Consider the following 23469-nt stretch of genomic DNA (forward strand, 5'->3'; position numbering starts at 1 on the left):
TACCATCCTCCTCAAACTGGGTCTTGTTAAACCTACCCACCCTCCTCCTTCAGAACCTTTCTAGACCTACCATCCTCCTCAAACTGGGTCTTGTTAAACCTACCCACCCTCCTCCTTCAGAACCTTTCTAGACCTACCATCCTCCTCAAACTGGGTCTTGTTAGACCTACTCACCTTCTTCCTGCAGGGGTTTGCTATTGGCCAGTGCTCCTACTCTTGGTTTGAGCTGAAGGAAGTGACGGGACAGCTGACTGACAAAGGTGACGTGGTGTGCAGCACGACTGCCCCAGTCTTGTTCTCCATCCGGTAAGTTAGGCCACGCCAACAGCAGGCAGTTACTCAATGCTCGGTACAGTAATAGTTGAACCTGAAGTCAAAGCCAAGGTGATACAGAAAGTCAGGGTTGATAAACAATGTCAAGGTCATTGCACAAATACACTTCAGGTCAGAGCATAAATTAGTTGATTAGAGATCAAACTCAACTTTAAAATCAGCTCTACAGTAACTGAAACTCAGAGGCACACTCCAATATGAAGGATTACACAGGTTACTGGTAGTTAATTACTGACATGATAACACAGGTTACTTGTAGTTAATTACTGACTGATCAACTGTACATGATAACACAGGTTACTTGTAGTTAATTACTGACATGATAACACAGGTTACTTGTAGTTAATTACTGACTGATCAACTGTACATGATAACACAGCTGGTTACTTGTAGTTAATTACTGACTGATCAAGTGTACATGATAACACAGGTTACTGATAGTTAATTACTGACATGATAACACAGGTTACTTGTAGTTAATTACTGACTGATCAACTGTACATGATAACACAGGTTACTGATAGTTAATTACTGACATGATAACACAGGTTACTTGTAGTTAATTACTGACTGATCAACTGTACATGATAACACAGCTGGTTACTTGTAGTTAATTACTGACTGATCAAGTGTACATGATAACACAGGTTACTGATAGTTAATTACTGACATGATAACACAGGTTACTTGTAGTTAATTACTGACATGATAACACAGGTTACTTGTAGTTAATTACTGACTGATCAACTGTACATGATAACACAGGTTACTTGTAGTTAATTACTGACTGATCAACTGTACATGATAACACAGGTTACTGATAGTTAATTACTGACATGATAACACAGGTTACTTGTAGTTAATTACTGACTGATCAACTGTACATGATAACACAGGTTACTGATAGTTAATTACTGACATGATAACACAGGTTACTTGTAGTTAATTACTGACTGATCAACTGTACATGATAACACAGGTTACTGGTAGTTAATTACTGACTGATCAACTGTACATGATAACACAGGTTACTGGTAGTTAATTACTGACATGATAACACAGGTTACTTGTAATTAATTACTGACTGATCAACTGTACATGATAACACAGGTTACTGGTAGTTAATTACTGACATAATAACACAGGTTACTGGTAGTTAATTACTGACTGATCAACTGTACATGATAACACAGGTTACTGGTAGTTAATTACTGACTGATCAACTGTACATGATAACACAGGTTACTGATAGTTAATTACTGACATGATAACACAGGTTACTTGTAGTTAATTACTGACTGATCAACTGTACATGATAACACAGGTTACTGGTAGTTAATTACTGACTGATCAACTGTACATGATAACACAGGTTACTGGTAGTTAATTACTGACATGATAACACAGGTTACTTGTAATTAATTACTGACTGATCAACTGTACATGATAACACAGGTTACTGGTAGTTAATTACTGACATAATAACACAGGTTACTGGTAGTTAATTACTGACTGATCAACTGTACATGATAACACAGGTTACTGGTAGTTAATTACTGACTGATCAACTGTACATAATAACACAGCTGGTTACTGGTTGTTAATTACTGACATAATAACACAGGTTACTGGTAGTTAATTACTGACTGATCAACTGTACATGATAACACAGGTTACTGGTAGTTAATTACTGACATGATAACACAGGTTACTGGTAGTTAATTACTGACTGATCAACTGTACATGATAACACAGGTTACTGGTAGTTAATTACTGACTGATCAACTGTACATAATAACACAGCTGGTTACTGGTTGTTAATTACTGACATGATAACACAGGTTACTGGTAGTTAATTACTGACTGACCAACTGTACATGATAACACAGGTTACTTGTAATTAATTACTGACTGATCAACTGTACATAATAACACAGCTGGTTACTGGTTGTTAATTACTGACATGATAACACAGGTTACTGGTAGTTAATTACTGACTGATCAACTGTACATGATAACACAGCTGGTTACTGGTTGTTAATTACTGACATAATAACACAGGTTACTGGTAGTTAATTACTGACTGATCAACTGTACATGATAACACAGGTTACTGGTAGTTAATTACTGACATAATAACACAGGTTACTGGTAGTTAATTACTGACTGATCAACTGTACATGATAACACAGGTTACTGGTAGTTAATTACTGACATGATAACACAGGTTACTGGTAGTTAATTACTGACTGACCAACTGTACATGATAACACAGGTTACTTGTAATTAATTACTGACTGATCAACTGTACATAATAACACAGCTGGTTACTGGTTGTTAATTACTGACATAATAACACAGGTTACTGGTAGTTAATTACTGACTGATCAACTGTACATGATAACACAGCTGGTTACTGGTTGTTAATTACTGACATAATAACACAGGTTACTGGTAGTTAATTACTGACTGATCAACTGTACATGATAACACAGGTTACTGGTAGTTAATTACTGACATAATAACACAGGTTACTGGTAGTTAATTACTGACTGATCAACTGTACATGATAACACAGGTTACTTGTAATTAATTACTGACTGATCAACTGTACATGATAACACAGGTTACTGATAGTTAATTACTGACTGATCAACTGTACATGATAACACAGGTTACTGGTAGTTAATTACTGACTGATCAACTGTACATGATAACACAGGTTACTGGTAGTTAATTACTGACTGATCAACTGTACATAATAACACAAGTTACTGGTAGTTAATTACTGACTGATCAACTGTACATGATAACACAGGTTACTGGTAGTTAATTACTGACATAATAACACAGGTTACTAGTTGTTAATTACTGACTGATCAACTGTACATGATAACACAGGTTACTGGTAGTTAATTACTGACTGATCAACTGTCTGTACACGATAACACAGGTTACTGATAGTTAATTACTGACTGTTGGACTGTACATGATAACACAGGTTACTGGTAGTTAATTACTGACATAATAACACAGGTTACTAGTTGTTAATTACTGACTGATCAACTGTACATGATAACACAGGTTACTGGTAGTTAATTACTGACTGATCAACTGTCTGTACACGATAACACAGGTTACTGATAGTTAATTACTGACTGTTGGACTGTACATGATAACACAGGTTACTGGTAGTTAATTACTGACATAATAACACAGGTTACTAGTTGTTAATTACTGACTGATCAACTGTACATGATAACACAGGTTACTGGTAGTTAATTACTGACTGATCAACTGTCTGTACACGATAACACAGGTTACTGATAGTTAATTACTGACTGTTGGACTGTACATGATAACACAGGTTACTGGTAGTTAATTACTGACATAATAACACAGGTTACTAGTTGTTAATTACTGACTGATCAACTGTACATGATAACACAGGTTACTGGTAGTTAATTACTGACTGATCAACTGTCTGTACACGATAACACAGGTTACTGATAGTTAATTACTGACTGATCAACTGTACATGATAACACAGGTTACTGGAAGTTAATTACTGACTGATCAACTGTACATAATAACACAGGTTACTGGTAGTTAATTACTGACTGATCAACTGTACATGATAACACAGGTTACTGATAGTTAATTACTGACATGATAACACAGGTTACTGGTAGTTAATTACTGACATGATAACACAGGTTACTGGTAGTTAATTACTGACTGATCAACTGTACATGATAACACAGGTTACTTGTTGTTAATTACTGACTGATCAACTGTCTGTACACGATAACACAGGTTACTGATAGTTAATTACTGACTGATCAACTGTACATGATAACACAGGTTACTGGAAGTTAATTACTGACTGATCAACTGTACATAATAACACAGGTTACTGGTAGTTAATTACTGACTGATCAACTGTACATGATAACACAGGTTACTGATAGTTAATTACTGACATGATAACACAGGTTACTGGTAGTTAATTACTGACATGATAACACAGGTTACTGGTAGTTAATTACTGACATGATAACACAGGTTACTGGTAGTTAATTACTGACTGATCAACTGTACATGATAACACAGGTTACTTGTTGTTAATTACTGACTGATCAACTGTCTGTACACGATAACACAGGTTACTGATAGTTAATTACTGACTGTTGGACTGTACATGATAACACAGGTTACTGGTAGTTAATTACTGACATGATAACACAGGTTACTTGTAGTTAATTACTGACTGATCAACTGTACATGATAACATAGGTTACTGGTAGTTAATTACTGACTGATCAACTGTACATGACAACAGAATTGATGACTGACCTCATTGGAAAGATGGTTGTAGCCTCCCTGACTAGCCATCTGAAACATGGACTGAATACTGGTCAGTTGGAGGAGGAACCTTGGCCGGACTGTAGTGGACACTGATAATACCAAGTGGACAGCAGAGTGGATAATCTTCTCTGGTGTCTGAAGAAGTATAAGGTACAGTTAGAGTTAATCCTATAAATGTATCACTTAAATCATTATAATAAGTGTGTGAGTTTCAGGATGCATTGAGCTTATTACTTAATTACTTTAACGCTGCTAAGTAACTGTAGAAATTAAAACGTCCGACATCAGAATGAGACTTACCTCTTTAGTGATGAGTGGTATGAGAGAATCCAGCAGTGAGGAGAGAAGTGCGACAAACTTCTCCTTCTCTTCCTGTACGCGCTGGGACTCGCTGTGATACTGACCTAACCAATGGGCAAACGCCTGCACTGACGCAATGGCCTGGGCATGCCTGCAAACATAAACAGTAAGGCTAGAGGTCGAAGGATTCCACATTCTTATCTCAAGTATTTACAATCTTTACTCTCATTCTCATATTAGACCTGGCCGCATTTGTCATGGCCAGTTGTGGCATGGTGCATTTTGAATTTTTGGGGACAGAAAACCTGCAGCTGCTGTACATCTTTTAAAGTGATAATTTGCACAGTTGCTGTTTGGCATCCCTGTGGTAACCATATTTTTTTCATTTTGTAAAACACAAAGTTGGCCACCAGGGGACTATAGTTGGACCATGCAGCCAGACTGACTGCTATATATACTTGTTCCAATGATTGGTTTACATAACTGTTCCACACGTGACAAATGTTAAGCCACCATATGGCCGATGTACTGTCGAATGTTCTGTGCTATAATTCTGAGGGGATCAATATAGCCCGTAAAGGGATATGCTGTATGGTGACCCTGCGGCTACCATAGATTTTCTGCAGCTGACGAAAGTTTCTCTCAATTTCAGGAATCTACAGTTGCCATATCTTAGCTGTACAGTGAATGTGATTAAGAATTAATGATCACATTCTTAATGAACAAGACACATCTACCAACCTGCACCTACAGGCCATTGGATGCCTCTGCCTCTTTGTGGTATTGATGTATATATTTGTGACACTATGCCTACACTCCTATGAGGACATTCTGTACACCGGACATCAATGACACTATACCTACACTCCTATGAGGACATTCTGTACACTGGACATCAGTGACACTATACCTACACTCCTATGAGGACATTCTGTACACTGGACGTCAGTGACACTATACCTACACTCCTATGAGGACATTCTGTACACTGGACGTCAATGACACTATGCCTACACTCCTATGAGGACATTCTGTACACTGGACGTCAGTGACACTATCCCTACACTCCTATGAGGACATTCTGTACACTGGACGTCAGTGACACTATCCCTACACTCCTATGAGGACATTCTGTACACTGGACGTCAATGACACTATACCTACACTCCTATGAGGACATTCTGTACACTGGACGTCAATGACACTATACCTACACTCCTATGAGGACATTCTGTACACTGGACGTCAGTGACACTATACCTACACTCCTATGAGGACATTCTGTACACTGGACGTCAGTGACACTATACCTACACTCCTATGAGGACATTCTGTACACTGGACGTCAATGACACTATACCTACACTCCTATGAGGACATTCTGTACACTGGACGTCAATGACACTATACCTACACTCCTATGAGGACATTCTGTACACTGGACGTCAATGACACTATACCTACACTCCTATGAGGACATTCTGTACACTGGACGTCAATGACACTATACCTACACTCCTATGAGGACATTCTGTACACTGGACGTCAATGACACTATACCTACACTCCTATGAGGACATTCTGTACACTGGACGTCAGTGACACTATACCTACACTCCTATGAGGACATTCTGTACACTGGACGTCAGTGACACTATACCTACACTCCTATGAGGACATCCTGTACACTGGACGTCAATGACACTATACCTACACTCCTATGAGGACATTTGTACACTGGACGTCAATGACACTATACCTACACTCCTATGAGGACATTCTGTACACTGGACGTCAATGACACTATACCTACACTCCTATGAGGACATTTGTACACTGGACGTCAATGACACTATACCTACACTCCTATGAGGACATTCTGTACACTGGACGTCAATGACACTATACCTACACTCCTATGAGGACATTCTGTACACTGGACGTCAGTGACACTATACCTACACTCCTATGAGGACATTCTGTACACTGGACGTCAATGACACTATTCCTACACTCCTATGAGGACATTCTGTACACTGGACGTCAATGACACTATACCTACACTCCTATGAGGACATTCTGTACACTGGACGTCAATGACACTATACCTAGACTCCTATGAGGACATTCTGTACACTGGACGTCAATGACACTATACCTACACTCCTATGAGGACATTCTATACACTGGACATCAGTGACACTATACTTACACTCCTATGAGGACATTCTGTACACTGGACGTCAATGACACTATACATACACTCCTATGAGGACATTCTGTACACTGGACATCAGTGACACTATACCTACACTCCTATGAGGACATTCTGTACACTGGACGTCAATGACACTATACCTACACTCCTATGAGGACATTCTGTACACTGGACGTCAATGACACTATACCTACACTCCTATGAGGACATTCTGTACACTGGACGTCAATGACACTATACCTACACTCCTATGAGGACATTCTGTACACTGGACATCAGTGACACTATACCTACACTCCTATGAGGACATTCTGTACACTGGACGTCAGTGACACTATACCTACACTCCTATGAGGACATTCTGTACACTGGACGTCAATGACACTATACATACACTCCTATGAGGACATTCTGTACACTGGACGTCAATGACACTATACCTACACTCCTATGAGGACATTCTGTACACTGGACGTCAATGACACTATACCTACACTCCTATGAGGACATTCTGTACACTGGACGTCAGTGACACTATACCTACACTCCTATGAGGACATTCTGTACACTGGACGTCAGTGACACTATACCTACACTCCTATGAGGACATTCTGTACACTGGACGTCAGTGACACTATACCTACACTCCTATGAGGACATTCTGTACACTGGACGTCAATGACACTATACCTACACTCCTATGAGGACATTCTGTACACTGGACCTCAGTGACACTATACCTACACTCCTATGAGGACATTCTGTACACTGGACCTCAGTGACACTATACCTACACTCCTATGAGGACATTCTGTACACTGGACGTCAGTGACACTATACCTACACTCCTATGAGGACATTCTGTACACTGGACGTCAATGACACTATACCTACACTCCTATGAGGACATTCTGTACACTGGACGTCAATGACACTATACCTACACTCCTATGAGGACATTCTGTACACTGGACGTCAGTGACACTATCCCTACACTCCTATGAGGACATTCTGTACACTGGACGTCAGTGACACTATACCTACACTCCTATGAGGACATTCTGTACACTGGACGTCAGTGACACTATACCTACACTCCTATGAGGACATTCTGTACACTGGACATCAATGACACTATACCTACACTCCTATGAGGACATTCTGTACACTGGACGTCAGTGACACTATCCCTACACTCCTATGAGGACATTCTGTACACTGGACGTCAATGACACTATACCTACACTCCTATGAGGACATTCTGTACACTGGACGTCAGTGACACTATACCTACACTCCTATGAGGACATTCTGTACACTGGACGTCAGTGACACTATACCTACACTCCTATGAGGACATTCTGTACACTGGACGTCAGTGACACTATACCTACACTCCTATGAGGACATTCTGTACACTGGACGTCAGTGACACTATACCTACACTCCTATGAGGACATTCTGTACACTGGACGTCAATGACACTATACCTACACTCCTATGAGGACATTCTGTACACTGGACGTCAATGACACTATACCTACACTCCTATGAGGACATTCTGTACACTGGACGTCAATGACACTATACCTACACTCCTATGAGGACATTCTGTACACTGGACGTCAGTGACACTATACCTACACTCCTATGAGGACATTCTGTACACTGGACGTCAGTGACACTATACCTACACTCCTATGAGGACATTCTGTACACTGGACGTCAGTGACACTATACCTACACTCCTATGAGGACATTCTGTACACTGGACGTCAATGACACTATACCTACACTCCTATGAGGACATTCTGTACACTGGACGTCAGTGACACTATACCTACACTCCTATGAGGACATTCTGTACACTGGACGTCAATGACACTATTCCTACACTCCTATGAGGACATTCTGTACACTGGACGTCAATGACACTATACCTACACTCCTATGAGGACATTCTGTACACTGGACGTCAATGACACTATACCTACACTCCTATGAGGACATTCTGTACACTGGACGTCAATGACACTATACCTAGACTCCTATGAGGACATTCTGTACACTGGACGTCAATGACACTATACCTACACTCCTATGAGGACATTCTGTACACTTGACGTCAGTGACACTATACCTACACTCCTATGAGGACATTCTATACACTGGACATCAGTGACACTATACTTACACTCCTATGAGGACATTCTGTACACTGGACCTCTTTTTTTTTAATTGATATTTTAATTGCATCAATCACATAGTTAAGGTACAATTTTGACAAAGGTTGTTGATGAAAACACACATTATAGACAAAATATCAAAGTTCATTCTAAAATAAGTTTGATACTTTCCCATTTTTGCCGGATCTTGTTCGCTGCGTTTTGGGTCAACATATAGGTCGAATAGAGATCAAGATTTCTGTAATTTCGAATAAATGTCTTACATGTTTCCCAGTTTGGAATTTTTTGATATTGTCGCATCAACGATATATATTTCTTAATGAGCAATATGCATATATTTAAACCTATCACTTGAACATCATCATTTATGCCAAATAGGAAAGTAGCAGGTTTTCTTTCTAAAACAACATTATATTTAATAAAAACTGCATTTATAAAACATGTCCAGAGTGATTGACTATGTGTACAATCCCAAAAAAGGTGGTATATTGTTTCTGGTGCACCACTACAAAAACTACATTCCTGATGTTCTAATAACTTTCGTTTTAATAGCATAGCGTTTGTAAAAAATATTCTATGGGTGATTCTGTATTGTAAACTTTGTAATTTTGAATCCTTTGTCTCACGAAATGGAAGTGCATGGATATTTTCCCAGTTATCTTGGCTAAGAGAGATATTCAGAATAGTGTGCCACCTTTCATGGGATTGTTGTGGAAATATTAATACAGTAGACAGTAATTTCTGATAGAAAAACTTATTTGGCTTTTCAATATTTTTCAGTTGCCTCAAATTGTCATGCAAAACATTTTCAATATTTTTTCCATAATTGGTGATCATTCTCTTCCAGCCTCTCGGTATTGCACTAATAAGGCTATTGTAGGTCATAAAGTTCATATCTACTCGGTATTTCTGAATAAGACTATCTAGAGACATAATGTTACCATGCTCATCTACTAAGTCTTTAACAAAATATATGCCTTCATTACACAGATTTTTGAAGAAGATGGTTCGTCTATTAACTTTTATTTCTTTATTAAACCATAGAGGCCGAGAGAGAACATATTCCGGGGCTGTCGGGAGGAGTTCGTATAGATTTCCCCAAATAGACATAATTTCCTTCCAAAATTTCCCAAAACTATACTTCTTAACAACTTCCTCTAGTCCATGTTTTGTTAAACTCCATATTTTATTTCCTCCAACATGTTCTATATCATCAACTAATAACCTTTTCCAATCTGCATGATTACTAGAATCCAAACATTTCTTTATCCATATAAGTTTTAAAGATTTACAGTAAGAAAAAATATCCGGAACTTTCAAACCTCCATCTTTATAATCACCAATTAAAAGGTTCCTTTTCAATTTATCAACTTTACTATTCCATATAAAATGAAAAAATAATCTTTGAAAGTTTTTTAGGATCTTAATATGTGGACTAGGGATAACAGTTAGTATTTGCACAATAATAGGAAAGACTAATGTTTTGATAACAGTCACTTTCCCAATGATGGAAAGATTCCTAAAAGACCAGTCTGAGAGAAGTGACTCCACTGATTTTAATTTTTCGACAAAATTATCTTCATAAATATCATCTTTAGATAAATCGTATCTTATCCCTAACAACTTAAATTTCCCTTGCTGATTCCAGGTTAAATTTTGCTCCGTTTCAATCTCCTCTCCGCAGCCCCGTTTTACCCCAATCCATACAGCTTGAGACTTATCGAAATTGGTTTTTAGACCAGAACATTCTCCATAGATGTCGATCAAAAATGAAGATTTTGCTAAGGACCTTGCATCATCATCAAGTATTAATGTTGAGTCATCTGCGTACTGACTTATAAGATATTCAGAATTATTTAAAATTATGCCCTTGACATCAGGGTCATATTTGATTGCTGCACTCAATAATTCAATACAAATAATAAACAAATATGGAGACAAAGGATCCCCTTGTCGCACACCGCGTGTAACTTGAAAAAAAGTAGAGAGGTGACCATTGTTTTCAACACAGGCAGATATATGTGAGTATAAAGTTTTAAAACAGTTTACAATGAAGTCGTTAAAACCAAAAAAACGTAAAGTTCTTTCTATGAATGGCCACTCAAGGGAGTCAAATGCCTTTTCAAAATCTAACATTAGCAAAATACCCGATTGATTATTAACTTCCGTCTTTTCAATAATATCATTAATTATCCTGGTACATTCCCCTATGTAACGACCTTTGACAAATCCCGCCTGACTCGGACTTATAATATCAACTAGAGTTTGTTTAATTCTATTGGCAATACACGACGATGCAATTTTATAATCGACATTTAATAAAGTAATAGGTCTCCAATTTTTTAAATACAATTTTGATTTCCCTTGTTTCGGAATACATTTAATTAATCCCCGTCTCTGACTAATTGACATTTCCTGATCTCTTAATGATTGATTAATGGATCTTAGCAGAAAATGTTTTAGATCTGTCCAGAAAAATTTATAAAACTCTACGGTGAATCCATCTAATCCTGGAGATTTTCCATTACTCATATTTTTTATTGTTCTTAAACATTCTTCAACCGTGAGTGGACCATTCATAGAATCACTTTGCTCATCCGTGAGTTTAGTTATAAACGGATTATTATCATTAAAAAAGTATTCTTGGTGAACTTCATTAAACAATGTTCCTTTCGTATTGTAAAGATTGGAATAAAATGCTGATTGTTCATTAAGTATTTCATTTAAATTGTGTATTTCATTTCCGTTGTCATTAATTAGTTTAGGAATCATTTTTTCATTGTATTGTCGTTTTTCAAGATTGCAGAAGTATTTAGTGCTTTTTTCCCCTTCGACCTTCCACCTTACCTTTGCTCTTGTGATTATCCCTTTAATTTTCTTATCCCTTAAAGTTTTTAATTTTCCCTCTGTTTCTGAGATATCCTGCAGTAATTGTGCATTTTGTTCTGAATGGTATTTATCATACAAATTTTTTAGTTCACTGTCCAAATCGTTCTCCTGTTTTTCTCGTTCCCTTTTATTAAATGAAGAATAGCTAATTGTCTTTCCCCGTATCATTAGTTTTAAGGTTTCCCAAAATAATTTGTCACTTATGTTGAATTCTGCGTTTTCTAAGTCATTATTGTCATCTACTCTGTATTGTGCTATAACTTCTGTGATAATATTCTTGACTTTATTTACATATTCCGGATCCCCGAGCAGACTATTATTGAATTTCCATGTACCTCGCCCACGCTGCTGTTTAATAAATTCCAATTCAATATGAACAGGCGAGTGGTCAGATTTGTAAGCGTAGTCCATACCTACTGCAGGAATATTATTATGTAAATCAGAGGATATCAAAAAATAATCAAGGCGACTTTTTTTCCCATTTGGACCAAACCACGTGTATTTTCTATCATCTGGATTAAATTCCCTCCAAACATCAATTAGATCTAAATTTTGCATCATGTTATGGATTTCAATATTTGCTCTGGTATTATTGCGATGACGATAATTGAAAGTGTCTACTTCATATTCAAGTGCGACGTTCCAGTCCCCCGCTATGATTATAGTATCATTACCAATAGCTTCTATTCTATTTTGTAGATTACTAAAAAATGCTGGCGTATCATCATTTGGACCGTATATTCCACAAAGTGTTAATTTAACATTTTGTATAATCATATTTAATAATAAAAAATTCCCGTCTGGGTCGTTGTACTCACCAACCACACTGTAATCGAAAGAATTTTTAAAAAGTATTGCAATACCCCTACAGTTTGATGAAAACGACGCAAATTTTATATCACCTCCCCATTCATTCCTCCACAATGTTTCTGAATTAGTATGGCCGTGTGTATCCGTTAAAATTGTGATATCGTATTTTGATCGACATCTATGAAAAACGTCCCGCCTCTTAACTAAATCACTAGCAAGACCACGGCAATTCAAACTTCCGATTCGTATTTTACCCATTTTCAAATGGTATATTGATTATGACAATAAGGTATATTTTCAACAATTTGACCTTAGATTTGGATAATAAAGTGAATGACGCATTTGAAACAAACAATGAAAACTCCCCGTTCCCCAATCCCCATAGATAAACTTCCCTTTCAAACATTCTCCCTATATTCCCGAATAAGGAGCCTGAGGATTCTCCGATATTCTACATTTTTAGTCATTAAAATTTTCTTTTTTTTTTTACTGAGCCAACACTAACAGAATGTAGTCATATGTAATTTTTAGGATTAATATTCTAATTATATGGCATGCACAGCTTAAGTATATATTGTACATACATGTATATAATATATAAGCGTTGTAACTTCATTAATTCAATCTAAAATAGCTAACACAAAAACGTTTAGTAATCGATTATATTGATAGGGATGAGTCCCGTGTTGTCGACCTTTACCAGGAACGACAACTCCGTACAGAAAACTACATGTACATGTAGGCAGACAACATATATATATCTGCATTTCAAATAATAAATGAGTTTAAAAAAAATCGTTATATATGCAATCCTTTAAATGTACCAGTGATTGACAAACTACACGTAAGGCAATGTGTGTACATGTATCTTTGTGGTACAAAATGGTTGATCCACTATTAAGTGACATTGATATTGGTAGAGGATAGAGTTTACAACTGTAAACAAAATGTCTTCAGTGTACTAGCTTATGATAAAGATTACATTGTAAAAACCTCAGTCTTTGTGTTATACTTTAATAGATATATATATATGTATTTATTATTTTATTAGTGAATCACCATACACTCTACACAAACTGGTCGTCACATAAAAAAAAAAAAAAAAAAAACCCACATACAAAAACACTGCTAGTTATGTCACATTACACCTGTGTTTTCACAATTGTCATTCATTCCACCCCGGTAAGACACGAGAACGGTGCGCGCGTGCTCAAGTCCGTGTCACGCATACTGACCGTCACACAATATTGATATAAAGTACTGTCAGCTTCATCCTACCGAGCGGTATTCGCATATATTGTAATGTATCAGAACATTTAGAACTTAGGCTTTTGTTTCAGGGCGACGAAAGGATAATCCCTTTGGTAGACCAGTTTAACCTTTTTCTTCTCCACCGAGGACATTTCCCAGCGCTGTTTCAGTAGCTGTGCCCGGATTCTATTAATTTCAGGGGGGAGATCCGTAACAACACTGAAGCCCGATCCAGGTTTTAGCCTCATGCCTGCTTCCATCACCTCGTCTCTGTCGATCAGACTATTAAAACGAACGATAATATTCTTTTTTCCCTCCTGACCCCCTTTCAACCTATGAGCTGCTTGGAATACCATTTGGTCAACAGTTTCTTGGGGAATTTTCAGATCCGTCAATAAAAATTTTCTGACCTGCGCAAGTGTCTCCCTTGGCTTTTCCCCCTCGGATCCCACGATACCTTTGAATACAAGATTCCACTTACGTCCCCATATTTCTAGTTTCAGTCTCTCATGAGCCTCACTAGTTATTTTCTTATTAATATCAGGCTCAATCATGTTTAAAGTCTGGTTAGCATGAGTGGCAAAGCTTTCCAGCTGATCAACACGCGAACTGAGTTCTTTAACTGTGCCTCTAATAGCATCAACCTCGCGACTAAAACTGAAATGCATATTGGCGAAACACTCCGATATGTCTTTGTTTTTGTATGAATCAACCAGGGCTTGGTACTCAGCATTTTTATTGACTTCAACTGCCATCATTCGGGTAAACGTTCAATACACGTATACAGCTCAGCTATAAATAGTTCACAGGTGGGCAGGTACAGTACATGTACTTTTCAGTTATAACGTGTTTCCAAATTGGAAAAAAGTAATGAATGTTTTTGTGTCACGTTACCTTGCTACATGAGCCAGATGCTGGTGCCGACAAATGCTGCTTTTTTGACCAGGAAACTTGAAATTGACGATTTTTTTATCGGAGCTCCTCAGGCACGTGCGCTCACATAGTCATGTCAACCGGAAGTCTACACAGGACCTCAATGACACTATACCTACACTCCTATGAGGACATTCTGTACACTGGACGTCAATGACACTATACCTACACTCCTATGAGGACATTCTGTACACTGGACGTCAATGACACTATACCTACACTCCTATGAGGACATTCTGTACACTGGACGTCAGTGACACTATACCTACACTCCTATGAGGACATTCTGTACACTGGACATCAATGACACTATACCTACACTCCTATGAGGACATTCTGTACACTGGACGTCAGTGACACTATACCTACACTCCTATGAGGACATTCTGTACACTGGACATCAATGACACTATACCTACACTCCTATGAGGACATTCTGTACACTGGACGTCAGTGACACTATACCTACACTCCTATGAGGACATTCTGTACACTGGATGTCAATGACACTATACCTACACTCCTATGAGGACATTCTGTACACTGGACGTCAATGACACTATACCTACACTCCTATGAGGACATTCTGTACACTGGACGTCAATGACACTATACTTACACTCCTATGAAATCTGTATGGAGGACATTCTGTACACTGGACGTCACCTCAAACAGGCGAGTTTTCGTACCGTACACTACTGTGTGGATCAACCTACAAGTAGTATTAATAATGACATAAAATCTGTTGGATCCTCTGGTTACAGAATCATTAAACTTTTTTTTAAATTTGTGTCTGAAAATTATTTCTATTGGATGACATCGTCCCATCGGAATACATGAAAGTTTATAATTTATAGAAATGTTACCAAAGAAAAATACACTTTGCCAAATACACACACATAATAAATCTGTCTGGTATGCTGTTTACAAGGTCAATGCACTTTCTTACATTAAATCGGTCTCTAAAATGTTTTTTTTTATTAAAATACACTATGAGAAAACATACACATAAATAGATGCAGATCAAACTGAAGTGTGTGGCTATTTTTTGTCCCCTGGATGTATCCACTATATTCAACATAAAGTCCAGGGAGGATTGGAGAGAGGTTATAAGCTAAGGACAGACACACCTTGATATCAGCATGGTTCCGTCTGTGAACCTGTCTGGAAATTTCTCTCCAATGAAGTGTTCTGCCAGTCTACCTAGAGCCTGGAGTAAGGAAGATAAGTCACGGAGGGAGCAGTGTAGACGACGACACTCGTTCTCTGCTGTTATTGTCAGGTGTCGCCCTTGTACACCATTAGTCAAGTAGCGCTCAAGTCCCAGGTAAATCTCTAAGTGTTCCTGGAATGGCTCGTACTAAACAATCAGATGTGATTCCTTTAACAATATAGCTTATGGAAACATGCTTTCAATATCTTTTTTACAATTATCTTTATAGAGTGATTTAATTTGTTTTAGTATTACTTTAAACAATTGGTATTTGCAATCTGCCAAATCACTGTGTTTTATTTTACTTTAAGCCAGCGAAAACTTTTATTTTGGGAATTACTTTTACATATGAAGACATTCAAGTCAACTGCTTCAAATGACAGAATGAATATATCTTTTATAAATTTAAATAAATTTTATGTTCTTTTATTCATCAAATTATTTCTTGATTCTAGATCAAAGGAAGTTAAAGATGACAGCTTACAAGTAACCGGAAAACGTCTGCGGTGAGAATTTCTGCCACTTTGGCAACCACCTCTAAACTTGACCGTAGAAAGTGTTGCCATTCTGTTTCAAACTGTTGGAAGAAATATGTACACAGTGATAGGATATGACAGGAGGTAGGGTCCAGTATACAATGATAGGATATGATAGGAGGTAGGATATACAGTGATAGGATATGACAGGAGGTAGGATCCAGTATACAGTGATAGGATATGACAGGGGGTAGGATATACAGTGATAGGATATGACAGGAGGTAGGATATACAGTGATAGGATATGACAGGAGGTAGGATCCAGTACACAGTGATAGGATATGACAGGAGGTAGGATCCAGTATACAGTGGAAGGATATGACAGGAGGTAGGATCCAGTATACAGTGATAGGATATGGAGGAGGTAGGATCCAGTACACAGTGATAGGATATGACAGGAGGTAGGATCCAGTATACAGTGGAAGGATATGACAGGAGGTAGGATCCAGTATACAGTGATAGGATATGACAGGAGGTAGGATCCAGTATACAGTGATAGGATATGACAGGAGGTAGGATCCAGTACACAGTGATAGGATATGACAGGAGGTAGGATCCAGTACACAGTGATAGGATATGACAGGAGGTAGGATCCAGTATACAGTGATAGGATATGACAGGAGGTAGGATCCAGTATACAGTGATAGGATATGACAGGAGGTAGGATATACAGTGATAGGATATGACAGGGGGTAGGATCCAGTATACAGTGATAGGATATGACAGGAGGTAGGATATACAGTGGTAGGATATGACAGGAGGTAGGATCCAGTATACAGTGATAGGATATGACAGGAGGTAGGATCCAGTATACTGTGATAGGATATGACAGGAGGTAGGATCCAGTATACAGTGATAGGATATGACAGGGGGTAGGATCCAGTATACAGTGATAGGATATGACAGGAGGTAGGATCCAGTATACAGTGATAGGATATGACAAGGGGTAGGATCCAGTATACAGTGATAGGATATGACAGGGGGTAGGATCCAGTATACAGTGATAGGATATGACAGGAGGTAGGATCCAGTATACAGTGATAGGATATGACAGGGGGTAGGATCCAGTATACAGTGATAGGATATGACAGGAGGTAGGATCCAGTATACAGTGATAGGATATGACAGGAGGTAGGATCCAGTATACAGTGATAGGATATGACAGGAGGTAGGATATGACAGGAGGTAGGATATACAGTGGTAGGATATGACAGGAGGTAGGATCCAGTATACAGTGATAGGATATGACAGGAGGTAGGATCCAGTATACTGTGATAGGATATGACAGGAGGTAGGATCCAGTATACAGTGATAGGATATGATGGGGTAGGATCCAGTATACAGTGATAGGATATGACAGGAGGTAGGATCCAGTATACAGTGATAGGATATGACAGGAGGTAGGATCCAGTATACAGTGATAGGATATGACAGGAGGTAGGATCCAGTACACAGTGATAGGATATGACAGGGGGTAGGTTATACAGTGATAGGATATGACAGGAGGTAGGATCCAGTATACAGTGATAGGATATGACAGGGGGTAGGATCCAGTATACAGTGATAGGATATGACACGAGGTAGGATCCAGTATACAGTGACAGGATATGACAGGAGGTAGGATCCAGTATACAGTGATAGGATATGACAGGAGGTAGGATCCAGTATACAGTGATAGGATATGACAGGAGGTAGGATCCAGTATACAGTGATAGGATATGACAGGGGGTAGGATCCAGTATACTGTGATAGGATATGACAGGAGGTAGGATCCAGTATACAGTGATAGGATATGACAGGGGGTAGGATCCAGTATACAGTGATAGGATATGACAGGAGGTAGGATCCAGTATACAGTGATAGGATATGACAGGAGGTAGGGTCCAGTACACAGTGATAGGATATGACAGGAGGTAGGATCCAGTATACAGTGATAGGATATGACAGGGGGTAGGATATACAGTGATAGGATATGACAGGAGGTAGGATCCAGTATACAGTGACAGGATATGACAGGAGGTAGGATCCAGTATACAGTGACAGGATATGACAGGAGGTAGGATCCAGTATACAGTGATAGGATATGACAGGGGGTAGGATATACAGTGATAGGATATGACAGGAGGTAGGATCCAGTATACAGTGACAGGATATGACACGAGGTAGGATCCAGTATACAGTGATAGGATATGACAGGAGGTAGGATATATAGTGATAGGATATGGAGGAGGTAGGGTCCAGTATACAGTGATAGGATATGACAGGAGGTAGGATCCAGTATACAGTGATAGGATATGACAGGAGGTAGGATATACTGTGATAGGATATGACAGGAGTTAGGATCCAGTATACAGTGATAGGATATGACAGGAGTTAGGATCCAGTATACAGTGATAGGATATGATAGGAGGTAGGATATGATAGGAAGTAGGATATGATAGGAGGTAGGATACAGTATACAGTGATAGGATATGATAGGAGGTAGGATACAGTATACAGTAATAGGATATGACAGGAGGTAGGATCCAGTATACAGTGATAGGATATGACAGGGGGTAGGATCCAGTACACAGTGATAGGATATGACAGGAGGTAGGATATACAGTGATAGGATATGACAGGGGGTAGGATCCAGTATACTGTGATAGGATATGACAGGAGGTAGGATCCAGTATACAGTGATAGGTTATGACAGGAGGTAGGATATACAGTGATAGGATATGACAGGAGGTAGGATATACAGTGATAGGATATGACAGGAGGTAGGATATACAGTGATAGGATATGACAGGGGGTAGGATCCAGTATACAATGATAGGATATGACAGGAGGTAGGATCCAGTATACAGTGATAGGATATGACAGGAGGTAGGATCCAGTATACAGTGATAGGATATGACAGGAGGTAGGATCCAGTATACAGTGATAGGACGGACCAGTTGGACCGGTGTTGTTCGTTTATGAAATAAAGATGGACCTGAAGATTTTATATTGTCTTCAGACTAGCCTTGACGAAGCCTCCCAAGGCCTGTATTAACATTTGCAGGTCCGTCAAGATATATGTTTGAAATATTACATTTAAAAACGGGAGAACGAATTTGGCCGCATAAACGAACAGGCCCTATGTAACATAAACAATAAGTCCATTGTATCAACAGGAGAGTCATATTGACCACTTACATCATCATCTAGTATGTCATCGTCCAGTTCCTCCAGCTGTGACTGATTGAAGCGGAACTGTAACTTCTGTAGGATATGGGACACTAGGGACAACAGAGCCTCCTGGTATCTATAAAGGGACACATATATTTGTCAAAGTACATATCTAAACAAGAGATCCCAGAGGGATCTTGGCGCCCACCATTGAATGATCTTTATAGGTTCCATGTCAGATTGATCTTTTCTCTACTTTTCCCTTCCTCTAAGTCTTACTAATCTGTGTAAATTCAGAAACAGCCCTCTAGTACTTTTCAAACAAGGGGAACCTATATATAAAATTTAAGATTTAGCAATAATGGCTGTCTGTTGTTTTCGGATTGGTCCCAAAATGCAACACCAGGGACCAAGGGGAACCTACATATGAAATTTGAGAAAGATCCCTTCAGTACCTTCTGTAAAATAGCGATAACAAACTTCAATTGTCAAAATACAAGATGGCTGCCTGTCGGCCATGTTGTTTTCCTATTGGTCCCAAGATGCAATATGCAGAACTACAGACCAAGGGGAACTTATAACAAGAGATCCCAGAGGGATCTTGGCGCCCACCATTGAATGATCTTGATAGGTTCCATGTCAGATTGATCTTTTCTCTACTTTTCCCTTCCTCTAAGTCTTACTAATCTGTGTAAATTCAGAAACAGCCCTCTAGTACTTTTCAAACAAGGGGAACCTATATATAAAATTTAAGATTTAGCGATAACGGCTGTCTGTTGTTTTCGGATTGGTCCCAAAATGCAACACCAGGGACCAAGGGGAACCTACATATGAAATTTGAGAAAGATCCCTTCAGTCCCTTCTGTAAAATAGCGATAACAAACTTCAATTGTCAAAATACAAGATGGCTGCCTGTCGGCCATGTTGTTTTCCTATTGGTCCCAAGATGCAATATGCAGAACTACAGACCAAGGGGAACTTATAACAAGAGATCCCAGAGGGATCTTGGCGCCCACCATTGAATGATCTTGATAGGTTCCATGTCAGATTGATCTTTTCTCTACTTTTCCCTTCCTCTAAGTCTTACTAATCTGTGTAAATTCAGAAACAGCCCTCTAGTACTTTTCAAACAAGGGGAACCTATATATAAAATTTAAGATTTAGCGATAACGGCTGTCTGTTGTTTTCGGATTGGTCCCAAAATGCAACACTAGGGACCAAGGGGAACCTACATATGAAATTTGAGAAAGATCCCTTCAGTCCCTTCTGTAAAATAGCGATAACAAACTTCAATTGTCAAAATACAAGATGGCTGCCTGTCGGCCATGTTGTTTTCCTATTGGTCCCAAGATGCAATATGCAGAACTACAGACCAAGGGGAACTTATAAAAATGTTTGAGAAAGATCCCTTCAGTACTTTCTGAGAAATAGCGATAACAAACTTAAATTGTCAAAATCTAAAATGGCTGCCTGTCGGCCATGTTGTTTTCTGATAGGTCTCAAAATGTAATATGCATAACTAGGCACCAAGGGAAACCTACATATGAAATTTGAGAAAGATCCCTTCAGTACTTTCTCAGAAATAGCGATAACAAACTTCAATTGTCAAAATCCAAGATGGCTGCCTGTCGGCCATGTTGTTTTCCGATTGGTCTCAAAATGCAATATGCATAACTAGGCACCAAGGGAAACCTACATATGAAATTTGAGAAAGATCCCTTCAGTACTTTCTCAGAAATAGCGATAACAAACTTCAATTGTCAAAATACAAGATGGCTGCCTGTCGGCCATGTTGTTTTCCGATTGATCTCAAAATGCAATATGCATAACTAGGCACCAAGGGGAATCTACATATGAAATTTGAGAAAGATCCCTTCAATACTTTCTCAGAAATAGCGATAACAAACTTCAATTGTCAAAATCCAAGAAGGCTGCCTGTCGGCCATGTTGTTTTCCGATAGGTCTCAAAATGCAATATGCATAACTAGGCACCAAGGGAAACCTACATATGAAATTTGAGAAAGATCCCTCCAGTACTTTCTCAGAAATAGCGATAACAAACTTCAATTGTCAAAATCCAAGATGGCTGCCTGTCGGCCATGTTGTTTTCCGATTGGTCTCAAAATGCAATATGCATAACTAGGCACCAAGGGGAATCTACATATGAAATTTGAGAAAGATCCCTTCAGCACTTTTTCAGAAATAGCGATAACAAACTTCAATTGTCAAAATCCAAGATGGTTGCCTGTCGGCCATATTGTTTTCCGATTGGTCTCAAAATGCAATATGCATAACTAGGCACCAAGGGGAACCTACATATGAAATTTGAGAAAGATCCCTCCAGTGCTTTCTCAGAAATAGCGATAACAAACTTCAATTGTCAAAATTCAAGATGGCTGCCTGTCGGCCATGTTGTTTTCCGATTGATCTCAAAATGCAATATGCATAACTAGGCACCAAGGGGAATCTACATATGAAATTTGAGAAAGATCCCTTCAATACTTTCTCAGAAATAGCGATAACAAACTTCAATTGTCAAAATCCAAGAAGGCTGCCTGTCGGCCATGTTGTTTTCCGATAGGTCTCAAAATGCAATATGCATAACTAGGCACCAAGGGAAACCTACATATGAAATTTGAGAAAGATCCCTCCAGTACTTTCTCAGAAATAGCGATAACAAACTTCAATTGTCAAAATCCAAGATGGCTGCCTGTCGGCCATGTTGTTTTCCGATTGGTCTCAAAATGCAATATGCATAACTAGGCACCAAGGGGAATCTACATATGAAATTTGAGAAAGATCCCTTCAGCACTTTTTCAGAAATAGCGATAACAAACTTCAATTGTCAAAATCCAAGATGGTTGCCTGTCGGCCATATTGTTTTCCGATTGGTCTCAAAATGCAATATGCATAACTAGGCACCAAGGGGAACCTACATATGAAATTTGAGAAAGATCCCTCCAGTGCTTTCTCAGAAATAGCGATAACAAACTTAAATTATCAAAATCCAAGATGGCTGCCTGTCGGCCATGTTGTTTTCCGATTGGTCTCAAAATGCAATATGCATAACAAGGCACCAAGGGGAGCCTACATATGAAATTTGAGAAAGATCCCTTCAGTACTTTCTGAGGATTAGCGATAACAAGAATTGTTTACGGACGGACGGAGGGACGGACGGAGGGAGGGACGGAGGGACGGACGGAGGGACGGACGGACGGACGGACCACGGACCACGGACGCAGGGTGATTTGAATAGCCCACCATCTGATGATGGTGGGC

General features: G+C 38.8%; 1 protein-coding gene across 1 annotated transcript in view; it reads right to left on the reverse strand.

The window, feature by feature from the left end:
- The window catches only part of LOC117325942 (exportin-6-like), a 55610-nt gene that overhangs the window by 17717 nt on the left and 14424 nt on the right, over positions 1-23469 (reverse strand). Inside the window, exons 10-16 of the mRNA XM_033882474.1 lie at positions 20218-20326; positions 16986-17078; positions 16419-16648; positions 15908-16000; positions 5002-5152; positions 4690-4836; positions 175-367 (exon numbers count right to left, since the gene is read on the reverse strand). Coding sequence (XP_033738365.1) covers positions 175-367; positions 4690-4836; positions 5002-5152; positions 15908-16000; positions 16419-16648; positions 16986-17078; positions 20218-20326 — 1016 coding nt within the window. The remainder of the gene's footprint in view (positions 1-174; positions 368-4689; positions 4837-5001; positions 5153-15907; positions 16001-16418; positions 16649-16985; positions 17079-20217; positions 20327-23469) is intronic.

This window comes from Pecten maximus, chromosome 1 (assembly GCF_902652985.1).
Source record: "Pecten maximus chromosome 1, xPecMax1.1, whole genome shotgun sequence".
Lineage (NCBI taxonomy): Eukaryota > Metazoa > Mollusca > Bivalvia > Pectinida > Pectinidae > Pecten > Pecten maximus.